General features: G+C 55.8%; 5 protein-coding genes across 5 annotated transcripts; 3 read left to right on the top strand and 2 right to left on the bottom strand.

Moving 5' to 3' along the window:
• Positions 1 to 37: 37 nt before the first annotated feature.
• J7T54_002045 (putative nucleosome assembly protein-like protein) lies at positions 38 to 1014 on the bottom strand (the record flags this gene model as incomplete). Its single annotated transcript, XM_051504644.1, has 3 exons — positions 38 to 111; positions 169 to 870; positions 933 to 1014. The coding sequence occupies 3 exons, from the start codon at positions 1012 to 1014 to the stop codon at positions 38 to 40; spliced, it is 858 nt and encodes a 285-aa protein (XP_051363742.1).
• Positions 1015 to 10668: 9654 nt separating this feature from the next.
• J7T54_002046 (putative transcriptional regulatory protein-like protein) lies at positions 10669 to 13446 on the top strand (the record flags this gene model as incomplete). The annotated part of the gene is made up of 2 exons (XM_051504645.1): positions 10669 to 11627; positions 11688 to 13446. 2 exons carry the CDS (start codon positions 10669 to 10671, stop codon positions 13444 to 13446), a joined length of 2718 nt encoding a protein of 905 aa, XP_051363743.1.
• A 426-nt stretch (positions 13447 to 13872) lies between these two features.
• J7T54_002047 (uncharacterized protein) lies at positions 13873 to 14962 on the top strand (the record flags this gene model as incomplete). The annotated part of the gene is made up of 3 exons (XM_051504646.1): positions 13873 to 13924; positions 13976 to 14877; positions 14945 to 14962. The coding sequence occupies 3 exons, from the start codon at positions 13873 to 13875 to the stop codon at positions 14960 to 14962; spliced, it is 972 nt and encodes a 323-aa protein (XP_051363744.1).
• A 177-nt stretch (positions 14963 to 15139) lies between these two features.
• J7T54_002048 (mannosyltransferase-like protein) lies at positions 15140 to 16378 on the bottom strand (the record flags this gene model as incomplete). Its single annotated transcript, XM_051504647.1, has 2 exons — positions 15140 to 15296; positions 15348 to 16378. 2 exons carry the CDS (start codon positions 16376 to 16378, stop codon positions 15140 to 15142), a joined length of 1188 nt encoding a protein of 395 aa, XP_051363745.1.
• A 296-nt stretch (positions 16379 to 16674) lies between these two features.
• Positions 16675 to 19172, top strand: J7T54_002049 (Gamma-tubulin complex component-like protein; the record flags this gene model as incomplete). Its single annotated transcript, XM_051504648.1, has 2 exons — positions 16675 to 16743; positions 16794 to 19172. 2 exons carry the CDS (start codon positions 16675 to 16677, stop codon positions 19170 to 19172), a joined length of 2448 nt encoding a protein of 815 aa, XP_051363746.1.
• Positions 19173 to 19224: the final 52 nt, after the last annotated feature.

Below are 19224 nucleotides of genomic sequence, written 5' to 3' on the forward strand. Positions count from 1 at the left end.
TCAATGGGCACGCAACATGTTCCGAGCTTGAGGTACACTATTCCTCCATCTCCTCGTCTGAAGCGTCCTCAAAGTCCATGTCGCTGAAGCTGTCGCCTTCCTGGGCGTTCACTGACAGGTAGTTAGTACGAGGACGGAACACGAGAGCGCACGAGCGGGGAAACTCACTAAAGTACTTAATGGCGCCGGGCCAAAGGTCCTCAGCGATGCAGACGGCGACATCGTCAGCGCCGGGACAGATCTCCCAGTCCTCATCCTCATCCTCATCCTCATCCATGTCGGTTTCCTCGGGAGCCTTGCCAGCCTTGCGCAGGGCACGGACCTCCTCGAGCTTCTTGGTGGCCTCCTGGTGCTCAGCATCGGTGATCTTGGCGCCGTGGTAGCCGAACCAAGAGAAGAAGCTGAGGCCGTCGAGGCCAGTCTCCTCGATTAGCTCCTTGAGCTTCTTCTTGTTGTCCGAGTCGGCCGCGTCCTCCTTGTACACCTTGCTGACGAGGTCGAGCATGCCGTTGGTCAGGTCCTTGCCCTCCTTCCACTGAATCTCGACGGGGACAGAGACGTAGCCGGAGGAGCCGTCCTTGGCGTTGCGCCAGTTGAACTCCTTGGTGAGCGTCTTGTTCTCAAAGTGGTCATTCTCAGAGAAGGTGAAGGTGATCCTAACACTGCGGGGGTCACCGTTGGGCATCTCGTGGCGCTCCACGTGGAGGTTGGTCAGGGAGGTCATAAACAGAGCAGCATCGGTGGGCTGGATGTACTCGTCAATCTCGGGCGGGGACTGCTCGATGACGAGAGGCCAGAAGCCAGGGATCTTATCAATGACGGCCTGGCGCTTCACGTAAAGGTTTTTGGTGAGCTCGTGCTGCTTGCGGACTAGGTCGATAAGTTAGCACCGGCCGGTCTTTCCTGAGGAGGGGGGGGTTGTCAAAACTTACGAATCTCAACCTCAACATCCTCAAACTCATCCTCAAGGGCCTCGAGGGCGAGGTACTCGACGGGGTGTTCCTCGGCAGACATTGTTCCTGATTTTGCGGTAGTTTAGGTAAAGGATGGTGTAGGTCAGAGAATAATATATGGGGGGGAAAGAATAGCACCCAAGATAGTTATACTTGAGGCGGATGGAAGCCGCCAACAAAAAATATTTTGTGAGAAATTAGGGGTCCATCGCGTTGCCCCTCCATTTGACATCATATTGGTCCAATCATACTTATCGATAACCTCTTCACTGCCGAAGCTCCCCAACTTACCCTGAGCTACCCCTCCCGACGCTGTGTGTTGAAGTGCAAGCTCTGTGTGAGGTATACTAACATACGCGACTTAGTGGCGAGTTGAAGTCAGGAACACTCATTTTCGAGCCTGTATCATCATCATTAGGCGGAAATGCAATGTTTGTGGCAAATTTTCAGCGAGAATTAGCGCTCAAGCTGGTTGAGGTTTGCAAGGCGGTCTGTGAAATTCACGCCTGCGCGAGGTGCATTCGCTCGCAAGGTGGAGCAGATCTACACGAATGACATCGCGAACAATTCAGTGGCCAGGGATCGTGAAAAAAATTCTGACAATGTCATGCGCCTTGGCCTAGGTAGTAGCTGCTAATTAGCAGGAACAACTTATTGGAACGACCGAGTCTGCGAGCTGACTCTCGGGGATTGAGCACGTGACTGGCTGAAACATGGATCAGACAGAATCACCATCCACGGACCACGTGCGAGCTGTCGACGTCGGACGAGCAGCGAGCACACCACATCCAAGACTCAGGTAGGATGTCTACGGTAGTCTACCTGACTTGTTGATTAGACATGGACAATCTGAAACGTCGTTTTTGGGCCATGTGCCGAAGCTAATGCATTGCCTGCGCGGAACACTCAAGTTCAACGTTACTCTCAATTCCGCCAGTCGTCCACATGAATTCGGGATGCGACGGCCTTCGCGACGCGGTTCCTTCAGAACGTCAGCGACAATACGCGATCCTTCCAATGGCCTCGCTGCGGATGAGCCCCGCTCAACCCGTGTCTGAAGCAATCTTCACGCTCCTTCATTGCTTCGAGGCACACCCGATGAAGGATGACTGCCGCCCAAGCACTGAGCATCGGACCACGCACCCGTCGACGAGAAATGTGCCGCTCAGCTGTCTGGACGTTGCCACGCTGGATGCATCCTCGGTTACGGCGCAGTACAGCAGTTTCTCGCTGGGAGGGTTGGCCCAGGACAACGGTTTTGATCCATCTATGCCTTTGCGCTTACTGGACGCGACACACCTAGAACTACTCAGCTGAGCCTCCCAGTCGTAACTGACATTTCGGCTATTTAGGTCTGGCATCCGCCAGACACCCTCAACTGAGCCGAGCCGTGCTCTGACTATTAATAATTAGCATGGCTCGTTGGCTGCACGAGATGTACCCAAGCTGCCGTGCCACATTGGTGGTTGCAGCCAAGCAAGGCAGGCCTGCATGATAATGCCGGTTGGTTGCTCAGTTGAAGAACGGAATTAGGTCGCCTTCTGGCGACCAACTGGCGAGTGCCGGACGCAGTGCTGGAGGCCACCTGGCCCGTGTTCAGTCCCAAGTACTCGGGAGGAGTTGTCATGCCACGTAGTATTGACAGAGGGCAGTTCACTGCGGAAAGACGATCGACACCCGCACGTTACACGGACGGAGCCAACCAACACATTGTGTCTCTGAAGCTTTCAAATGTCCGTATAGAACGTAGCATAATGTGTCGATGGAAATCTCAAGATAGCTGCTGGTCCTGGTGCTTGACCCAAGGAAAGCACACACGCAGATACCGCCGACAGATGGCGGGATTTGGTGTGCAAAGGGCGACGATGGTGTGTATTTCGGACGCACAAGACTAGTGTGTGGCTGCGATCCGATTGCGCGGTACGTATGTGCAAGGACAAGATGTTCTTGCTTGCAATCAAAGGGCTCGCGGAGGGTTTCCTATTGTGATATCCGCAGCCTGTATCTACCGTTCCGCATATGCAGGACCCCTCGTCTCCGTCGCTTTGCAGGCACGTCCTGCTCAATTAACTCAGTACGTACTCAATCAATATAATTAAGGCACAGTCCTCTAATTTCGAGGAGCCTGTGCCGTCGGCAGCTTCCGAATGAGGACACGGTTCGATGAGCAGCGTCATGTCTGGTCTGACGAGCTCAACGTTTGGCTGTCAGCACGCCATGAGATCACCGATGGATCGGAATGGTCCAGGTGCTTGGACCCCAAACTTGGCGACCAATGTTGACCGTTCGGGTGAGGACTCTAGTTCTCCCACGGCCAGTGCACTCCGGTAGTCGTACGATTAGTACTTGTAGTTTGTGTTCCGTTTCGTGAGCATTGCCACGTTCATCGTAGCGCGGCCGCGGACCAGGCTAGTGACGCGCGCAAAGACAGCAGGCGGCGTGCGCATGCCGCTGTGGAGGATCTGACCTCCCAGACGATATGCGCTACGCGCGTGTCGTGACCAATCGAAAGCCCCAGCCTGGCCAAGTCCATGTTGCCTCTGGCAGCTGAAGATGGCAGGCCTGCGGAATGCTGCCCACCAGCCACAGCACTACACCCCACTGCAGGTATGTCAATTAGCGCGCACGGTGACGGGTGGTGAGTGGAGCAGGCGGCCGCCATGTCCAGGCTCGCACTGACTGTCTGCCCTCTGTAGTGCACTGAGTGCAGTTCCGGAGGTGGGACTAGACACGCCCTAGCCCTGGCTTGGCTCCGGTAGATGGGACCCATCTCACAGGGTCCACTGATCCACTGACGGATGGCACACAACCTTGTCCTGTGCCGAACCGAGCGGAATTCAAAACGTGCAGGATTTCGGCATCCAAGCACTAGCGATGTCGTTGCATGCGGAGGGATCTGCTTTGTTGGTTTTGAGGGATCACCTTCCTGATTTTGCGCATTGACATATTGTCATTCAAGACCAATCCTATCCCTGACAGTCGGTGAGGCCTGGGTCTTCTTGTGTGCGCTGAACTGAACGACTGACCAGTTTGAGACTGCCATCTGGGGGCGCCGTGAGAGACTGGCGTTCTCGACATGTCCTGGAATTTCGATGACTGCATTATGACTTGCTGTTCGACATGACCAACAACTAGCTTCGCTGTGGTTGTCTCACATGCAGGGTGTACTGTACCTAGTAACCAACATCTGGAAACCGAAATTGGATACGGTGGTCTAGCCCCTCAGCCGCCGCCCCGCAATCTATCTGCCCACGATAGGTACCGTACTATGCCTACTGCAGTATGCATCCCGCCGTATGTTTCGTTCGTCACCTTCCTTTTTTTTTTTTTTTGCACGAATCACGCAGTGCCAGCCCGCACGATCTGTATTCCCAGAGGAAGCGGTGCCCGAGCACGGCTTGCGGCTTCAATCGGGTACTGCTTCCAGCAACTTGTCCTGCCGCAACTCGATCCTTTACGTATGCCTAGGACAAAAGAGCCTGTACATGCGTATGTACTGTGGCTTCCCCCTCCCAAAGAAAGCAAGTAGCAAATAACAACATCTGAAACTCCCCATGACAAATAATCCCTCGCGCTATAGGCTGACTAGTGCTTGCAAGCCTCACGCGCGTTATCCGACTCCACGAGTCCACGACTACCGCCCCGGTGCCGTGAAAGGGCGGAGAGGGGTCACAGCAGCGCTGAACCGGGCTGCCACGAGGGATCCGACCTCCAATCCCCCGTGCTCTTGACTCAGTCGTCACTCTATCGACTAGCAGAGTTCGTGCGTAACTTATCTTAAGTCTCGACTCTTTTCGAAGCTCCCTATCCATTCATTCCCTCATTCCTCGCACGTGGTTAATGAGAGGGGTTGTGATCGCGTTCAGTTTCGATTCGCATTCATGTTATTTTTCGCGCAAACTGGGACCGCGCGCTCTCACATGTTACCGAAACGAGCGACTAATACGCAGCAGTATTGTGTTTTGTATGGATGTTCGCCTACTACTCCGCAGATGTATCGCACCTGGACAGCTGTCATCCACCGTTGGTGGCGTCGAAACCCCTTGGGGCACCGAATATATTAAATTAATCAATAGTTACCGGCACCAGATTGCCTTGCGAATTTACGGGAGAGCCATGGCCCACGGGTGCTTTTCGGGTGAACGGACCCCTGTAGATCGGCCATCACCTTAATTCAAGCCACTGTTCTATATGATCGACACCTAGTCCAGACAGCGGAATGATGTCAATATTGCCTGATGCTTTTCTGACGGAAGCAAACGGTTGCTTGGTACGTTGGGCAAAGTCGCAGCAGTCTGCAGTTTAATATCATAGCCCCCCAGACACTCTGCGTCTAGGGTGGGAAATTCGTATACCCACTCGCTGTCGATGCTCGTCGTGGTGTCCGTCCCGAATTGCCGGCCAATGACCGGATGCTTGGTATCATGGTTGCTCCAAGGATGCTTGGCTGATAGGTCAGTACGACTTCGTACATGGCAGTGCAGCACCGGGCTAAACTACCTGGTAAGTACTATTATAGGTATGTAAGCAGCAAGTACGTAACTCGAACACAGTCAGTCCAGAGCATCAGTCTTGACTCAAGATCCTGATCCACGTTGTGAGAAGTGATTCATGCGTCAAGTGCCGCGCCATCTGTGTAGACCATTATGCCGACGTGCTCGTACGCATAGCCACGGTGGACTAATCAAGTACCCGCATTATTCCCGCACTTGTAGAGTGACAGGGGCATCGGGCCTGCTTATTGTACGATACAGTGTGCAAGACGCCTGACTGGACGCACAGGTCACTCGGCACTGGCACTGATCTCTGCGGAGGAACCTCCATCCGTCTACAGCCTGAAGTGCCGGAACGACGGTCAGCGGTGTTTCCAAAACCCCGAAGCTGAGCAACCCAATTACTCCGGCCGGGGGTCTTGATTCGTCGTCCGTAGCGCGACTGACGCTTGCTGCGTCACCTGTGTACTGTTCCATGCGCGCCGCGGAGGCGTCATGACCTCTGTCTCAATTCCACCTACACCCAATCATCGGTGCGCGTCATACGGTATTCACGGGCTGGGTTCAACAACGACTGGAGAGTGAAGCTGCCTTGTCAAACGTGTCTTCTGCAGGGAGGCCGCTTCAGCAGCGTCAGATTCGGCGGACCCTCGGATTCTACAGTTGTCGTAGCGAAGTCGCCGGAGGGCACAAGCAGCCGCTCGGGACCGAGGGATTACGACTGCGAAGCTAGGCGCGCGTGAGACACTGCGTGCTTAGCCACATGTGGGCGGCCCCTACAAACACGGCCGGGGGTCTGCATGCAGCAGCTGGGGAGAGGGCCCAGTCGCTCTAGTCGCTCTAGTCGCTCTAGTCGCTCTAGTCGCTCTAGTCGCTCTAGTCGCTCCAGTCGCTCCATGCCACTCTCGCTTAAATCCCTGCTGGACCCTACTTGGCTCCTTGGCAGCCATGAGTTGGAGGATGTCATCCGCGTCGCTCGCTCGTGGTGGTTAAGAACAGCCGGGTGCCGTATCCGTATCTGTGCTGTGCAGCGTACCATTCGTGGCCGGCACTTGGAAGTTCTATGCAGCTTATCGCATCGTACGGATACGGGTGCTGTAGAACGATAGGCAACCCAACAATGAACCCCAAGCGCCTTTTGGATTCGTGTACAGTACAACGTACAGTAGGCACGGTCACCAGAATGACCTCAACGTGGAGCTGCATGAAGACAAGAGACCATTTGCGCCACTGACTTGTTGTTTTACCGTCACTGAAGACACTCTGGAACTCATTGACTCAACTGCTGCTCGCTGTACGTATGGGTCGACGTCCATGAGGAGGATCGCCAGTGCAAAGCATGCTTTCGTCCTGGTGGGTCACTTTATTCGGCCGAAAAAGCTTCTCCTTGATCTGATGATTGTCGCACTCCAGTTAGTGCCGTGCTCTCTAGCGACCTAGGGCGCATCGAGGCGAAATCGACATTTCATCGCCCGATGAACTTTCCCACGGACCGTAGTTGCTTTTGGCCCTAGCTCGATGGTTAAACAATCTCCTCGTGTACCTAGCGTTCCATCGGAAAGACCCCTACATGTAGGGCAACGGCACAAGCCAAATGCTAGGAAGCCGGTAACGTAGCAGCAGGGCGTGTGCGTACTGGTTGAAGGGCAACGTCTGTCATCGACTCATCGCTCATCGGACTCATGACGATCGTCTTGCTTCTGCCGTCCGGTCTGTGCCAATGTCTCTATTCTTGCTTGTCCGGCCAGTCTTCTCCAGACTCTGATCCTGGGGCACTCTGCCTGACCCGTTTACCACGCACATTCCTTGTCAAGCGTGAGGGGAGCTAGCAACAAGCGTCAACTTTCCTTGTGACGGCCGTGGAGCTCTCCGCACGAAGCGGCATTGGCAGAGTGTCATGCGTAATTGCTACTCGTTGGTTTCCAGACTTGCCGCAAGCCTCAGAGACGGCCGGCCTATCCGTGCTTCGTGCTACGATCATTCGATGGACGGGACCAATTTTAAGCTGTTGGCCCTAGCTTCTTGATAGACGGCAAGCGTTGGCTAGCAGAACCGCGATGGGTTAGCATGGACCGAGTGCCAAGAGTATTGCGCTGACGTGTGGAGTGCCAGAGGGTGGTGATAGTCGGACAGATTGCCAGAGCGAGAGAACCAGATCCCTTGCTTCCCCACGTGAGGCTGGACTGGAGTCGGCCGCCAGCGTGCGTGTACAGAAGTCGTCGAGGGGTCCCAGGAGGACGGGACCGGACAGGACCGGACAGGACCGGACAGGACAGGACAGCTTGGAATCTCGGTGGCTGAGATAGGTCGCGGAAAGGCTGCACATCGCACGCCTCTGGTGAGTGGTGATATGAAGTGGTTACCTCATGTGCTCAGTAATTGGATGGGGTAATGATTAGTGGCTCAAACGGTGACTGGAGGCAGGGCGTGCCGGCCGTCAAGCCACACTGCTTCGACGGCAGGCGGGAGACACTAGCACGACTGCGTAGCGCCAACTGCCATGGATGTGCCGGATTTGTCCATGTGTCCGCGCGGAACGGCTGACATGGCTGCATGGCCCTGCCGTGATCATGTCTCAGGCAGACGGACGGCCTGCAGCGCAGGGTAGCATCGTCTCGCCGCCACCGAAGATTAATACATAGCTTAATTAACAGCACTCTGCTGACGATGGACTGGGAATATTGACAGCTGAAATGTGTGATGAGTAAGGTGCAGAACGGGCTGGATGCACCTGCGCCCCTTTGTGATTCATACCGCCCAACGGCACGAGTCATTATCATCTTCACATTTGCCGACTTTGATTAGCTACAGGAGGCAACTGTCACTGTCCGAAGCCCAGTTGTTGGCTTCATGCGTGCGCAGGGAAGCAACTTGCTCGCCAAGAAGCGACTCGAGGTGAGTTTGGCCGCAAATTTGCCCGCCGAGCCCTCACAAGTTGGGGGCGGAAATGTTCGATCCTGGCTTGTCTGGATCGCTTGATGCTTTGGGATTCTTATACGTTGAGCAAAACGCGAGCCAACGGACCTGCAGCACGGAAAGCGTGTGGCGGTGCCATGCAGCGCCCAGTCGAAGAAGAGGGCTTGGTGTCTTTACGTGCGGACACTTTGCGGCAGGTGCGCAGCAGACGCATACGGCAGGCCAATGTGAAGTTGTTTATTACCATCTGAAAATAGCTTTCAAGGTGAAGAGACTGTGGCGAGCTGGCTACTATCAGGGGTTTGTTGCTCGGTACGTACTGAGATAGCCACCTGGCCCGGGGTCGGCTGCACCATCCTGGACTGGCAACCGCTCAATGCCGCATCCATCAAGCGACAGCCGTGAGTGGGATCTGAAAACTGAGATGATCCATGCACGTATGAAAAAGTGTGCGCGCACGTTCTCTCTGCGCTCCGAATTCCCTCGGTTCCTCCGCGATTCGCAGCCGTAATTACTGCGTAGGATGCAAAAGGCTGCAACCCGTCAGGGGTCTGGGGATCAATGAGAATTGATGACTGGAGCCTTTCGACGGACCTGTGCCCCGAAGCATCGTAAGCCACATTCCTCCTGTACAGGCTCAATTGCTACCAGGACCAGAGATCGTACCTTTGTTGTTGATTTCCGGCTTCCAGTGCCGCCAGTGCCGCCAGTGCCGACGTCGACATTCGCTTGTGGAATTCTGGCATCTCGAACTCAAACAACGTCGAAGCAATTTCTCGTTAACTAGAATGACATGATGGTCTGGATGAGCTGTCACGGACTTGACTCGCTTGGCGAAGCTTAGCCTAGCATGAACCGACATGCCATTCCCTGTCGATATTGGTTCATTAATTAAGGACCAGCAGCTGGCGCTAGGTCTGTCTGTGTTCGGACCCTCGAATCGCTCGACTGGCTTGCAGGGAATGCATGTCCACAAGCCACATGTGTCTCGCCCAGTGTGAGGTATGAGGGCTGTTTGAGCGAAATACCAGTCGGCAGCCCGGGCGCTCGTGGCTGTGAGACAAATCAACATCACGCACGCGACGACGAGACATGACAAAGCGTCGTGAACAGTGCCCGGGCCACGCTGTGACGAAAGGGAAGACATTGGCATAATTGCGTGGCCGCTCATTCGCACGGACTGGGCGGAACAAGCCCCATTCCAAGGAACCTTTTTCTTTTTAACACCTGCCAGGACTAGAATGCACTGTTTGACAGCCACGTCAGAAGTTCTTTTGGTCCTTTGATTTTATGGCGGGCAATCTTGACAAACCCCTTCGGATGGCAGTACGTACGTGCTTTCCTTAGAAGGAGATACGTAGTAGATGGCAGTGGATCTTGCGCGCTAATGGATCGATGGTCCAGTCCATCCAGCCCATGTCTCCCGAGCACTACGGAGACGCCTGTGGCTGGTGCCTTGGGGAGGGGGTGGGAGACATGAGACTCCACCAGGCTCCAGTCGCCTAGCCGGACACTGTGGACTGGACTGACTGACGCAGTCTCCATGCCCAGTCCACTCCATCGCCAGATTGAATCTCCATCCAAGCAAGCGACATGGCGCCCGCTAATAATTGTGCCAAGTCCAGCCCAGCCCAGCCCACACCTGGCCCAGGTTCGCTCGGCCTCAGATCCGACTGTCTCTCAAATGCGTGCCCAGACAGGCAGGCTGCCTCGTGCTTGAAGGCTGAAGCCACTCCAGTCATCTCACTGCCAGCCAAGCCCCGAATTCCTACCCTTCAACCCAGCTCGTTGGCTCTAGCTGTGTACTGGTCTGGTCCGGAATCCCTCATCTACACCAGCTGCCCCCTCCCCTACCTTACGGATTCCTTCAGGGTTCGACTTGGATCTGCTCCTTTGTCCTATCCTTACATCTCTGCTCTGCATCGCATCACCCGCCCGCCTCTTCCCGCCTTCTACAGCAATATTCAACCTACCAACAGCAAAGACTCATAGACAGACCACTTGACGTGTGGCAAGCGAATAGCAGCCGCAACACGTGATCGACGGCGTACACTCTTCTTTGAGCTGTCTGGACGACAACTCGAGCCTAAACCAGGCACTCTCATAGACCTTTCGATATCCATCTTGCCATTTTAACAAGAGTCTCCATGGGTGCGTCAGCTGCCACAGAGCCCGGCCAGCATTTACTTGTCCCAAACACACCGCCCGAGCTGGTCAGCCCGAGCGCATCAACCTCCTTCTCCTCAAGATCAACGCCGGCTACTGAACCTGCCTGGATCACATCAAAACCGTTGGCATCGCCGCCAATGTCTGACTATGGCAAGGGCTCCAAGGCCGCCATGTCTGTCGAGAAGAGCGCCGAGGGCACTGTTTTGACCAAGGGATCTACAGCTTCGATGGAACAGCCCGCTTCTCGACAACAACTACCGTCATTAAGCAGCCTCTTTGGACCACCCAACTCGAGATCTCTCAACTCACCCATGTCAGAGCGTACCAGCCTGCCCACAGCTTCGCCCATGGACCGCTCGCGCTTTGGCAGCTCACATGCCCGTGGCCAAGGGGACTCATACTTTCCACCAGCTCTCTCACCACCCATCTCACAGCCACGGAGCTCCTACGAGCCTGCCAAGTACGAATCGGAGCGGCACTCTCTCCATTCCTTGCGGAAATCGACATCCGGTCCCGCGTCGCCCGGTTTCCGGGCGCACAACCATGTGCGAGTCGAGTCGCGCGCCGATGTCGAGCCTCACCACAGCAGGTGGCCAACATCGCACCGCCAGGAGCACGGCAAGGGCGATTACATCCTCGAATCAAGAGAGGCCGAGCTCCGTTCGCGCGACTTTCATCTGCAGTTTCCAGGGTCCAAAGACGCCCACCATAGCTACCGCGACCACAGATCATCTACCGCCGCCCACAATCAGCCCCAAACACCCACGGGCGACTCGCACATGGAGATTGTTACCGGCAAAGATGGGCTAGGTCCCAAGATCTGGACCGGAAGCCACTTCTTGCCCAGGTTCGTCCGCGCGGCAGAGGTGCCGGGCGAGGGTCTCTGCTATTTCTACGACGACGGAAGCCACTGCAAGACCGTTATCGACGGCGAGGCGGTCAACGCCCACTGGGGTGTGACCAAGGCGGGTAAACCTAGGAAGAGGTTGGCCATTGCTTGCGTGACTTGCCGCGAAAAGAAGATCAAGTGCGATCCCGACTTCCCTCGCTGTGTGCAATGTGAGAAGTTTGGACGAGTCTGCAAGTTCAAGAATGCGTAAGTTGGATGATCCCTCGACGTGCTTTGCGAGAGTTTGCTGACGAGGACGGACAACAGGCCGCGCGGTGGCCACAATGGCTCTCCCACAACACCGCCGGCGGAATTTGAGGATCGACGCAAGATGATTGAGCCCGCGAGGCCACAAGAGTATCGCATGCCTATGAGCAGCGAGAGCTCGCCCATCTCCCCGCGCAACACCTTGCCCGATCACTCGTCGCACAAACGCATAAAGGTTGACCACCACAGCTATGTGCCCAACGGCGCGCCCTCGCCGGCCATGTCCCGGCCCATGGATCACTCCAAGTCCCACGTCGGCGCCCCGCTGGCTCCCCCAGAATTGCCTAGGATTCCAGAAAGTGTTTTGGAACGTGCGTGGCAAACCAACCCGTATGCCACAGATGCCCAGTCCATTAGCGGCGTCGTCGACCAGTTCTTCCAACATATCGATAGCACGATGATCCTGCAGCTGTTGCCAGAAAGAGCGACCAAGACTTGGGTCTGCAGCCTGGTGCACAGGAAATCACCGGAAGACCTGATGCTCCTCTACAGCATCTTGGCCGTTGGGGTGGTCCTGTCAGGCGGACCCAAGAAGCATATTGCGTACGAGTATGCCCAAGTGGCTCACTATGCGCAGAGGGCTTGCCCCAGGACCTGCCTCCAGCTTGTGCAGAGCAGGATTCTTCTAGCCGTGTACTACCTCTCTGTCATGCGCCGTGGCGAGGCTGGCCAGATGATCTCGGCAGCGGCCGGGACGGCGACTTGCCTGCAGCTCAACCTGGAACTGGAGCAGACGCGAGAAGCCAGCCTGCACGCATACCCGCTCAACATGACAAGGGCCGGCTACAGCGAGTCGAGGCGCCGCGCCATGTGGTCGCTCTTCATGCTCGAGCGCGTCAACTCCATGTACCTGGGTCGTTTGACGACGATCAACCCCGAGAACATTTACCTCCGCCTGCCGTCGGACCTGCGCAACTTTGAAGACCAGCTCGACAGCCGGTCACCCATGTTCAATCCCCACGACCTCAGCATCACCCGCTCGATCGACCAACCACAGGAGGTGGCGTCGTATCTGGTCTCCGTGGCTCACATCTGGGCCGAATGCCAGTCCTCCGTCTACAACTTGACTCATCGCCCCGAGTCGTCCGAGGCCGAGTTCTCGCGCACACGCCACCTAGCCAGCAAACTGGAGCATTGGCAGGCGGTCATCCCTAGCCGCCTGGTGTCCATGCCGTCGAACCTGGAGACGGCAGCAGCCTATGGTCAGCTTGGCTCGTTCTTGACAATGCATCTGCTGTACCACCATGCTTCCATGACGCTCAACCGCTACACGCGTGCCAGCCGCTCGCTCTCCGCCGAGGTCAAACGGGAACATGTTTCCAAGTGTCGCTACCACGCCACTGAGACTATGGAGCTACTTGAGCGTCTGGGCCGTCTGTCGAGGGCACGTCCAATGGCGCCCAGCGTTGTGCCTCCCATGGTAGCCCTTTCTGCTGTGGAGGCTGTCGATGTGCTAAGTGCCAGCCGCCCGCTGTCGGCGGTGAATGCAGTCCTGGATAACATCCGGGTGGTGAAGCCCTTGGTGGACTCTATGGGTGGCATCTGGGAGGAGTCACGCGAGTTCAGGTACGCCATGGACAAGCGATTGCAGATGCTGAACCGAATCCGCGACCACGCGTCGTACTCACCGAGCGCGATCGAAGGACTCCGAATCGTGTCCAAGTACGACGAGAAAGAGGAGAAGTGCTATCACTGGGAGATTGTGGAGCCTCTGGAGCGCACGCATGCGCGGGAGATGGACATTGTGTACGGATCATAGAGATGGCGAACAGGAGAGGAGGATCTCTCATTGATTGCATTGCATGGCGTTTGGGAGTTTTGAGGCTGAAATAGCCTCCTCCCCGGATCCTGGCGCCACACGGCGACCAAATTTTTTCATAGATGCGCGTATATATCAGGCAACTGAGCAGTGAAATATCTCTTTGAATAATCAACTTTGGTAGCCATGTGACATACACATAGTTTCCTTTTGTGTCGGCGCCCTGGGACCACGCGTCTTCGAATACGCATATCACCTACCCTGTAGTATATAGTCTCACGTGACCTCCCACTCGTCGCACAGCAGACGCCAAAGGCAGTGTCAACCTGGGAAGCGGTGATTCAAGACACGGGCGCTACCTGAAACACCCAAGGTGACATGGAGAAGAAGACGCCGATGGACGCTCAGTGATAGCAAACACCCAGAATGGCGCAGCACCTGCCCGACACACCTGCTGCCCAACTCACAGGCTCAACCGGTACGTCTCACTGCGCCGCACGGCGACACTCGTTTTCTCACCCATCACCAGGCCCCATACACGCTGTGTCGTACTCCTCGTCCCCGGGCACATATATTCTCACCGGCTCGGCGGACCGCTCTGTCCGTCTGTACAATCCATTCCCATCCACCACCGCACCCGCTATCCGCTCCTCCTCCATCACATCCAAGCAAGCCCCGTCCATACCGCAGGGGCGGCTCGTGCAGACATACAATGCACATGGCTACGAGGTCCTCAGTCTAGCCGTTGCCAGCGACAACCACCGCTTCGCCTCATCGGGGGGAGACCGGGCGGTGTTTCTGTGGGATGTCAGCACGGCCACGACCATTCGCCGGTTCGCAGGCCACGGGGGCCGCATCAACGCCGTGAAATTCGCCGGTGACGGGGAGAGCCTCGTGGTCTCGGGGGGTTTCGACACCAGCGTGCGGCTGTGGGACTGCAAGTCGAGTAATCTGAAGCCGATACAGTGCCTCGAGGACGCAAAGGACGCCATCACGACGCTCGCTGTGGTCGACAAGCAGGTCATCGCGGGTAGCGTCGACGGCCGCGTGCGGAGCTACGATGTGCGCATGGGGAAGTGTACGACCGACGTCATTGGCGCGAGTGTCACGAGTCTGGACACGACGCGGGATGGGAAGACGGTCGTCGTGGGGAGCCTGGACTCCAAGATCCGCCTCATGGACCGCGATACGGGCAAGTGTCTACGCGCGTACGCCGATTCTGGATTCAAGAATACCGAGTATCGGGTGCAGAGCATACTGGGCGGGAAAGAAAGGTACATTCTCGCCGGCGACGAGGACCCCGAGCAGCCTGAGACGGGGCGGCTGTGGGCGTGGGATCTTCTCAGTGGGAATTTGATCAAGAAAATCAACGTTCCGTGGGGCCCCGAGGAGGGAAAGAAACGAGTCGTAGGCAGGGATGGCAAGGAAAAAGTGAGGAGGAATGTTGTCAGCTGTCTCGCGTGGAGGGAGGATGGCTGGGGCGACCAATATTGTGTAGGAGGGACATCTGGCGTAGTCACTGTATTTGGAGCTCTTTGACGCATAGTCAGCTGTCCCGACAAGGGGTAAAAAGGTCATTCCCAGTGTGTGCGCCGAACGCCATCCGTCTATCCTTCTATATAATGTGTGTATGTGTGTGTGTGTGTGTGTGTGTGTGTGTGTGTGTGTGTGTATATGTTACAAGGTGACATGTTCAGCCCATTCCCACATGCTTGAACCACACTGGCCGACAGTCATCGCGGTGAAGCCACGCCTCGCCATCTGTCAGCCGCCCCGTCACACAGCCCTTGCATTTTGGCGAGTTGGGGCAGTTGAAGAAGGGGATATGCTGGTACCCAATATCTCGGAACCTAGATTGTTGTTAGCTCAGCACTGAGGAGGATGACAGCATCTCAGCGTACCAGTGGATTTTGCTCGCGTCCTCGAACAACCCGAGAGCGATGCTATGCACAGGTGCATCGCCCCATCGTTCGTAGAAGAAACCGCCAGCCTTGTCGAGGTGTTCAAAGTAGTCCCCGTATGCTTTGCTTCGCCAGAACTCCATGTCGGCCACCTCGAAGTTACTCCAGAAATGGCAGGTGGAGTACCCCTGCGCATCGTGATTGTTTTGGGGCCGATGCTCGTCGTCGGTCACCCACTTCATGGCATTGTTCTCGTTCAGGTGCTCTGGGTGGTCGGCGAGGAATTTGACCGTCTCGGGCCATAGCGTGGGCAGCGTTTTCGGGTCGTCGTAGAGGTTGATTGTGAAGCCGTAGGTCTTGTTGTTGTCGTGCATGTACCGGAAGACGTCGTAGTCGATATCGCAGAAGAAGTGCACATTGGGTTCGACACGCCAGTAGTACCGCGTGTCCTTGAGCGCGGGGTGCTTGTAGAACAGACCGCTGTTCCAGCGGCACATTTGGTGGTAGGACATTTTGCTCGCGTATTGCACGCCCTTGCCCTCAAGAACTTTGGCCGAGGATTGAAAGGTGGCGTCGTCAATCCATGATGGTTTCGTCCAGTGCTCGTCTGGAATCACCTCGTAGATACACTTGGCATTCGTGGCTGCGGACGTCTTCTCTTTGAACTCCTCGGTAAAGGGAACGTCGTTGAAGAAGGTCCATGGATAGTTGAACTTGTTGTTCCACACGCGCTCCAGATCTTGCATGCTCTGCACCATGTCGTCCACCTCCGAGTTGCGCACGAGCGCAAGCAATGTCGCCTCTATTCTGTCCGACTTCTTGGCATCGGGGGCGTAGTTTCCCTCATCATAGTGGACAAGCTTGCCGTCGGGCTCGAACGTCGGATCGAGGGTCGGATCGCGCTCGAAGTTCTGGTAGCGATCGCCTGGACCTTGGAATTCGGGACTGGGCTTGAAGAGCACGTAGAGAAAGAAACACCACAGCAAGGCGCAGAGGCCAATGAGTGCGCGGACCGGCCGTGCGATGGTCATGGCAAATAATGTTCTGTCATGAGCGCATTATTCGACGTACGTACGGAACGAGTGTCGCGATAATATCGCGTCGCCTGCAATATGTACTGGCTTGGATGGGTTGCATCTAGACTTGGGCGGCGGGCCCATCATCCATGAATAGCGATCAGGGGGTGCAAACTGCCGCTGCACGTCATTGGTTAGCGCCCCACTGTTGCCTGGCACTGTCACCTTCGCATCACTCATGCGTCGCGTCGGCGCGTCCGGAGCTGCTTTTCATCGCCATTATCGTCGAAACTCAAAGATGGCTGGTGATCATGGCCTTTGCCGCAAAGCTCGGATCATTGACAGATGAGCTTGTCAACTCTGTTTTAGCTGACTCAAATGTAAGACGCTCTTCCATTGAAGTGAACCATACATCTAACTCACTTACCAGGTTGGCCCCTCGCGGACGAAGAAGCTCCGCGACACTGCGTTTCACACCCTCAAGACCAATGCGTACCTTCGCACTAATCAATTCGAGGTCGAGAACAGCTTCATTGGCCTCGACGAGAGGTTACGCATCAATGACAGGGATGGCTTGGCGGATGAGTTGAAGCAGAGGCGAACAGCTCTCGAGGCTGCCCCGCAGAAATGGCACCCAGAAATCCTCGCCTTGTTGCTCGAGCTGTCTGATCAGCCGACGTACAAGTCCAAATTGAGAGACCTGTATGTGCTGGAATCGTATGAGCCACCTGGTCCTGAGACGATCGACTGGAAGCAGATTGCAAGAGAGGACGGTTGGGATGAGGACCCTGATTTGTGGAAGACGAATCGATACGAGCTCAGCTCAGACGATGATCTATCTTCTCATGATGGCAACGACACAGAGATTACGTCTGAATCGGAGGACGCAACTGCTGTTGGACGGGTGGCTGAACACCTCATTGTTCCCCGAAGCGACGATGCACAGTATGACTCGATTCTTAAAGCACAAGAATGGCGCAACCCAAAGCCAGCGACAAAGACTGGCTCAGGAGCGGGCAAGACCGCGGTTGTCGAGACGCATGTTCTGCGGGAGATTCTTCACCTGCTCCAGGGTTTGCAGACAACCATGTTCGACGAGAAGTGCCGACCGCGGCCCGAGTTTCAAACTTCGCACTTGGTCTGGGAAACGCACAAGACGGTCATGGCGGATTTCTCGGAAGCTAGTCGTCGTATCATGGTGCTGCGACTGTTTACGCGGAGCAAGGAAACGGCAACACATGTGCAAGCATTTCAGGACTGCGTGGCTCGGAGGTTGATGGACTTTGATCGACACCTGTCCAGTATCCACGAAAAGCTGATCGCGCCAGACGGAGAGGTTGTCGCGAGCCTTCTCTCCCTAGAAGCAGACCTGGAAGGCTGGCTTGAGCCCCTGTTCGCCCTGTCGAGCATTCTCGTTCGCGTGTGGGACCAAGCATCAAACCCTTTCGCGTACATTGAATGGCTCTATGAAGAGACAAGCGTGGCCCAGCTCAGTGGGATGACTCGGACTTATGACTTTTTAGCACGTATCTTCATCGAGTGTTTCAATGTCTACCTGCGGCCCGTGCGTCTGTGGATGGACGATGGGAAACTTCTCCCCAACGACCAGATTTTCTTCGTCTCAAAGATATCCGAGGCAATGGCCCCGGGCGACATTTGGAGCAAAGTGTACCACTTTAGGGCGAAAGATGGCAGGCTGCACGCACCATCATTCCTTAGCCCAGCAGCCAACAAGATCATGAACGCTGGGAAGAACCTCGTCATTCTCGGGAAGTTGGGACAACAGGCCGCAGTGTCCAAGAGCGAAGAGCCTTCACTGGACATTGCAACGGTCTGTCCTTCTGGGTCAGAATTGGCCTCCTTTTCAGATCTCTTCGCCACGGCTTTCGACCACTGGATCCAGAGCAAATATCGTGCCACATCAGCAACACTCAAGGCCACATTATTGGAGAAGTGCGACCTACCTGGGGCTCTCGTGGCACTGCAACGTCTCTATTTGATGTCGGACGGCACCGCCGCTGCCTCATTTTGCGAAGCCTTGTTCCAGCGCGTGGACAGCAAGGACCCTAGGTGGCACAATGGTTCTGCCGTGACTGCGATTGCGCACGAGGCGTACGACCACCTTGTAGACACAGATCGCGTGACCATCGCGGTCGACACGTCGCAGATCCAACGCGAATCCGATTCTTCGCGAGCCGCGCTCGCTCATGTCCACGTTCGCTACCGTCTACCTTGGGCCATCCAGATGGTGATCTCACCGTACAGTATCACGCAGTACGACACAATGCATGGCCTGCTTCTCCAGCTTCGAAGAACAGCCTACATCCTCCATCAACCCAAGATCCTGGACGCGTACTGGACAGACCATGAGAATTGGGATGAGAGAGCACTCTATTACACGTGCCGTCATCGACTACTGTGGTTCACAGGTGTCCTCCAAATGTATCTCTCCACGCTCGTGCTGGCGCCCAATGTATCGCAGCTCGAGGCCGATCTCGCTTCCGCTGAAGACGTTGACGGTCTGATAGCAGTACACGACACGTTTGTCAAGAAAGTGGTGGATGAGGCCTGCCTGGGCAGTCGGCTGACTCCCATCAGGGGGTGCATGCTGGAAACACTCGATCTCGCCACCGTCCTCCACACACCCTCCGAGCAGCAACTAGGCGTGTTGCAAGGCGTGAGAAGCAAGTTTGATGAAAACATTCGATTCATCACGAGCGGTCTGCACAGTGTGGCACGGGCCAAGAGCAGTGAACAAGGCAGCAAGTGGGACACACTGGCATCCATGCTGCAGTCCGGGATACCTTAGCTCTCAGAATAGCATGATCATGTTTCGTCGAGGATGTTTACTTTTGCTTGAT

The sequence above is a fragment of the Emericellopsis cladophorae genome (assembly GCF_022114955.1).
Source record: "Emericellopsis cladophorae strain MUM 19.33 chromosome Unknown NODE_10_length_638493_cov_120_236322, whole genome shotgun sequence".
NCBI lineage: Eukaryota > Fungi > Ascomycota > Sordariomycetes > Hypocreales > Bionectriaceae > Emericellopsis > Emericellopsis cladophorae.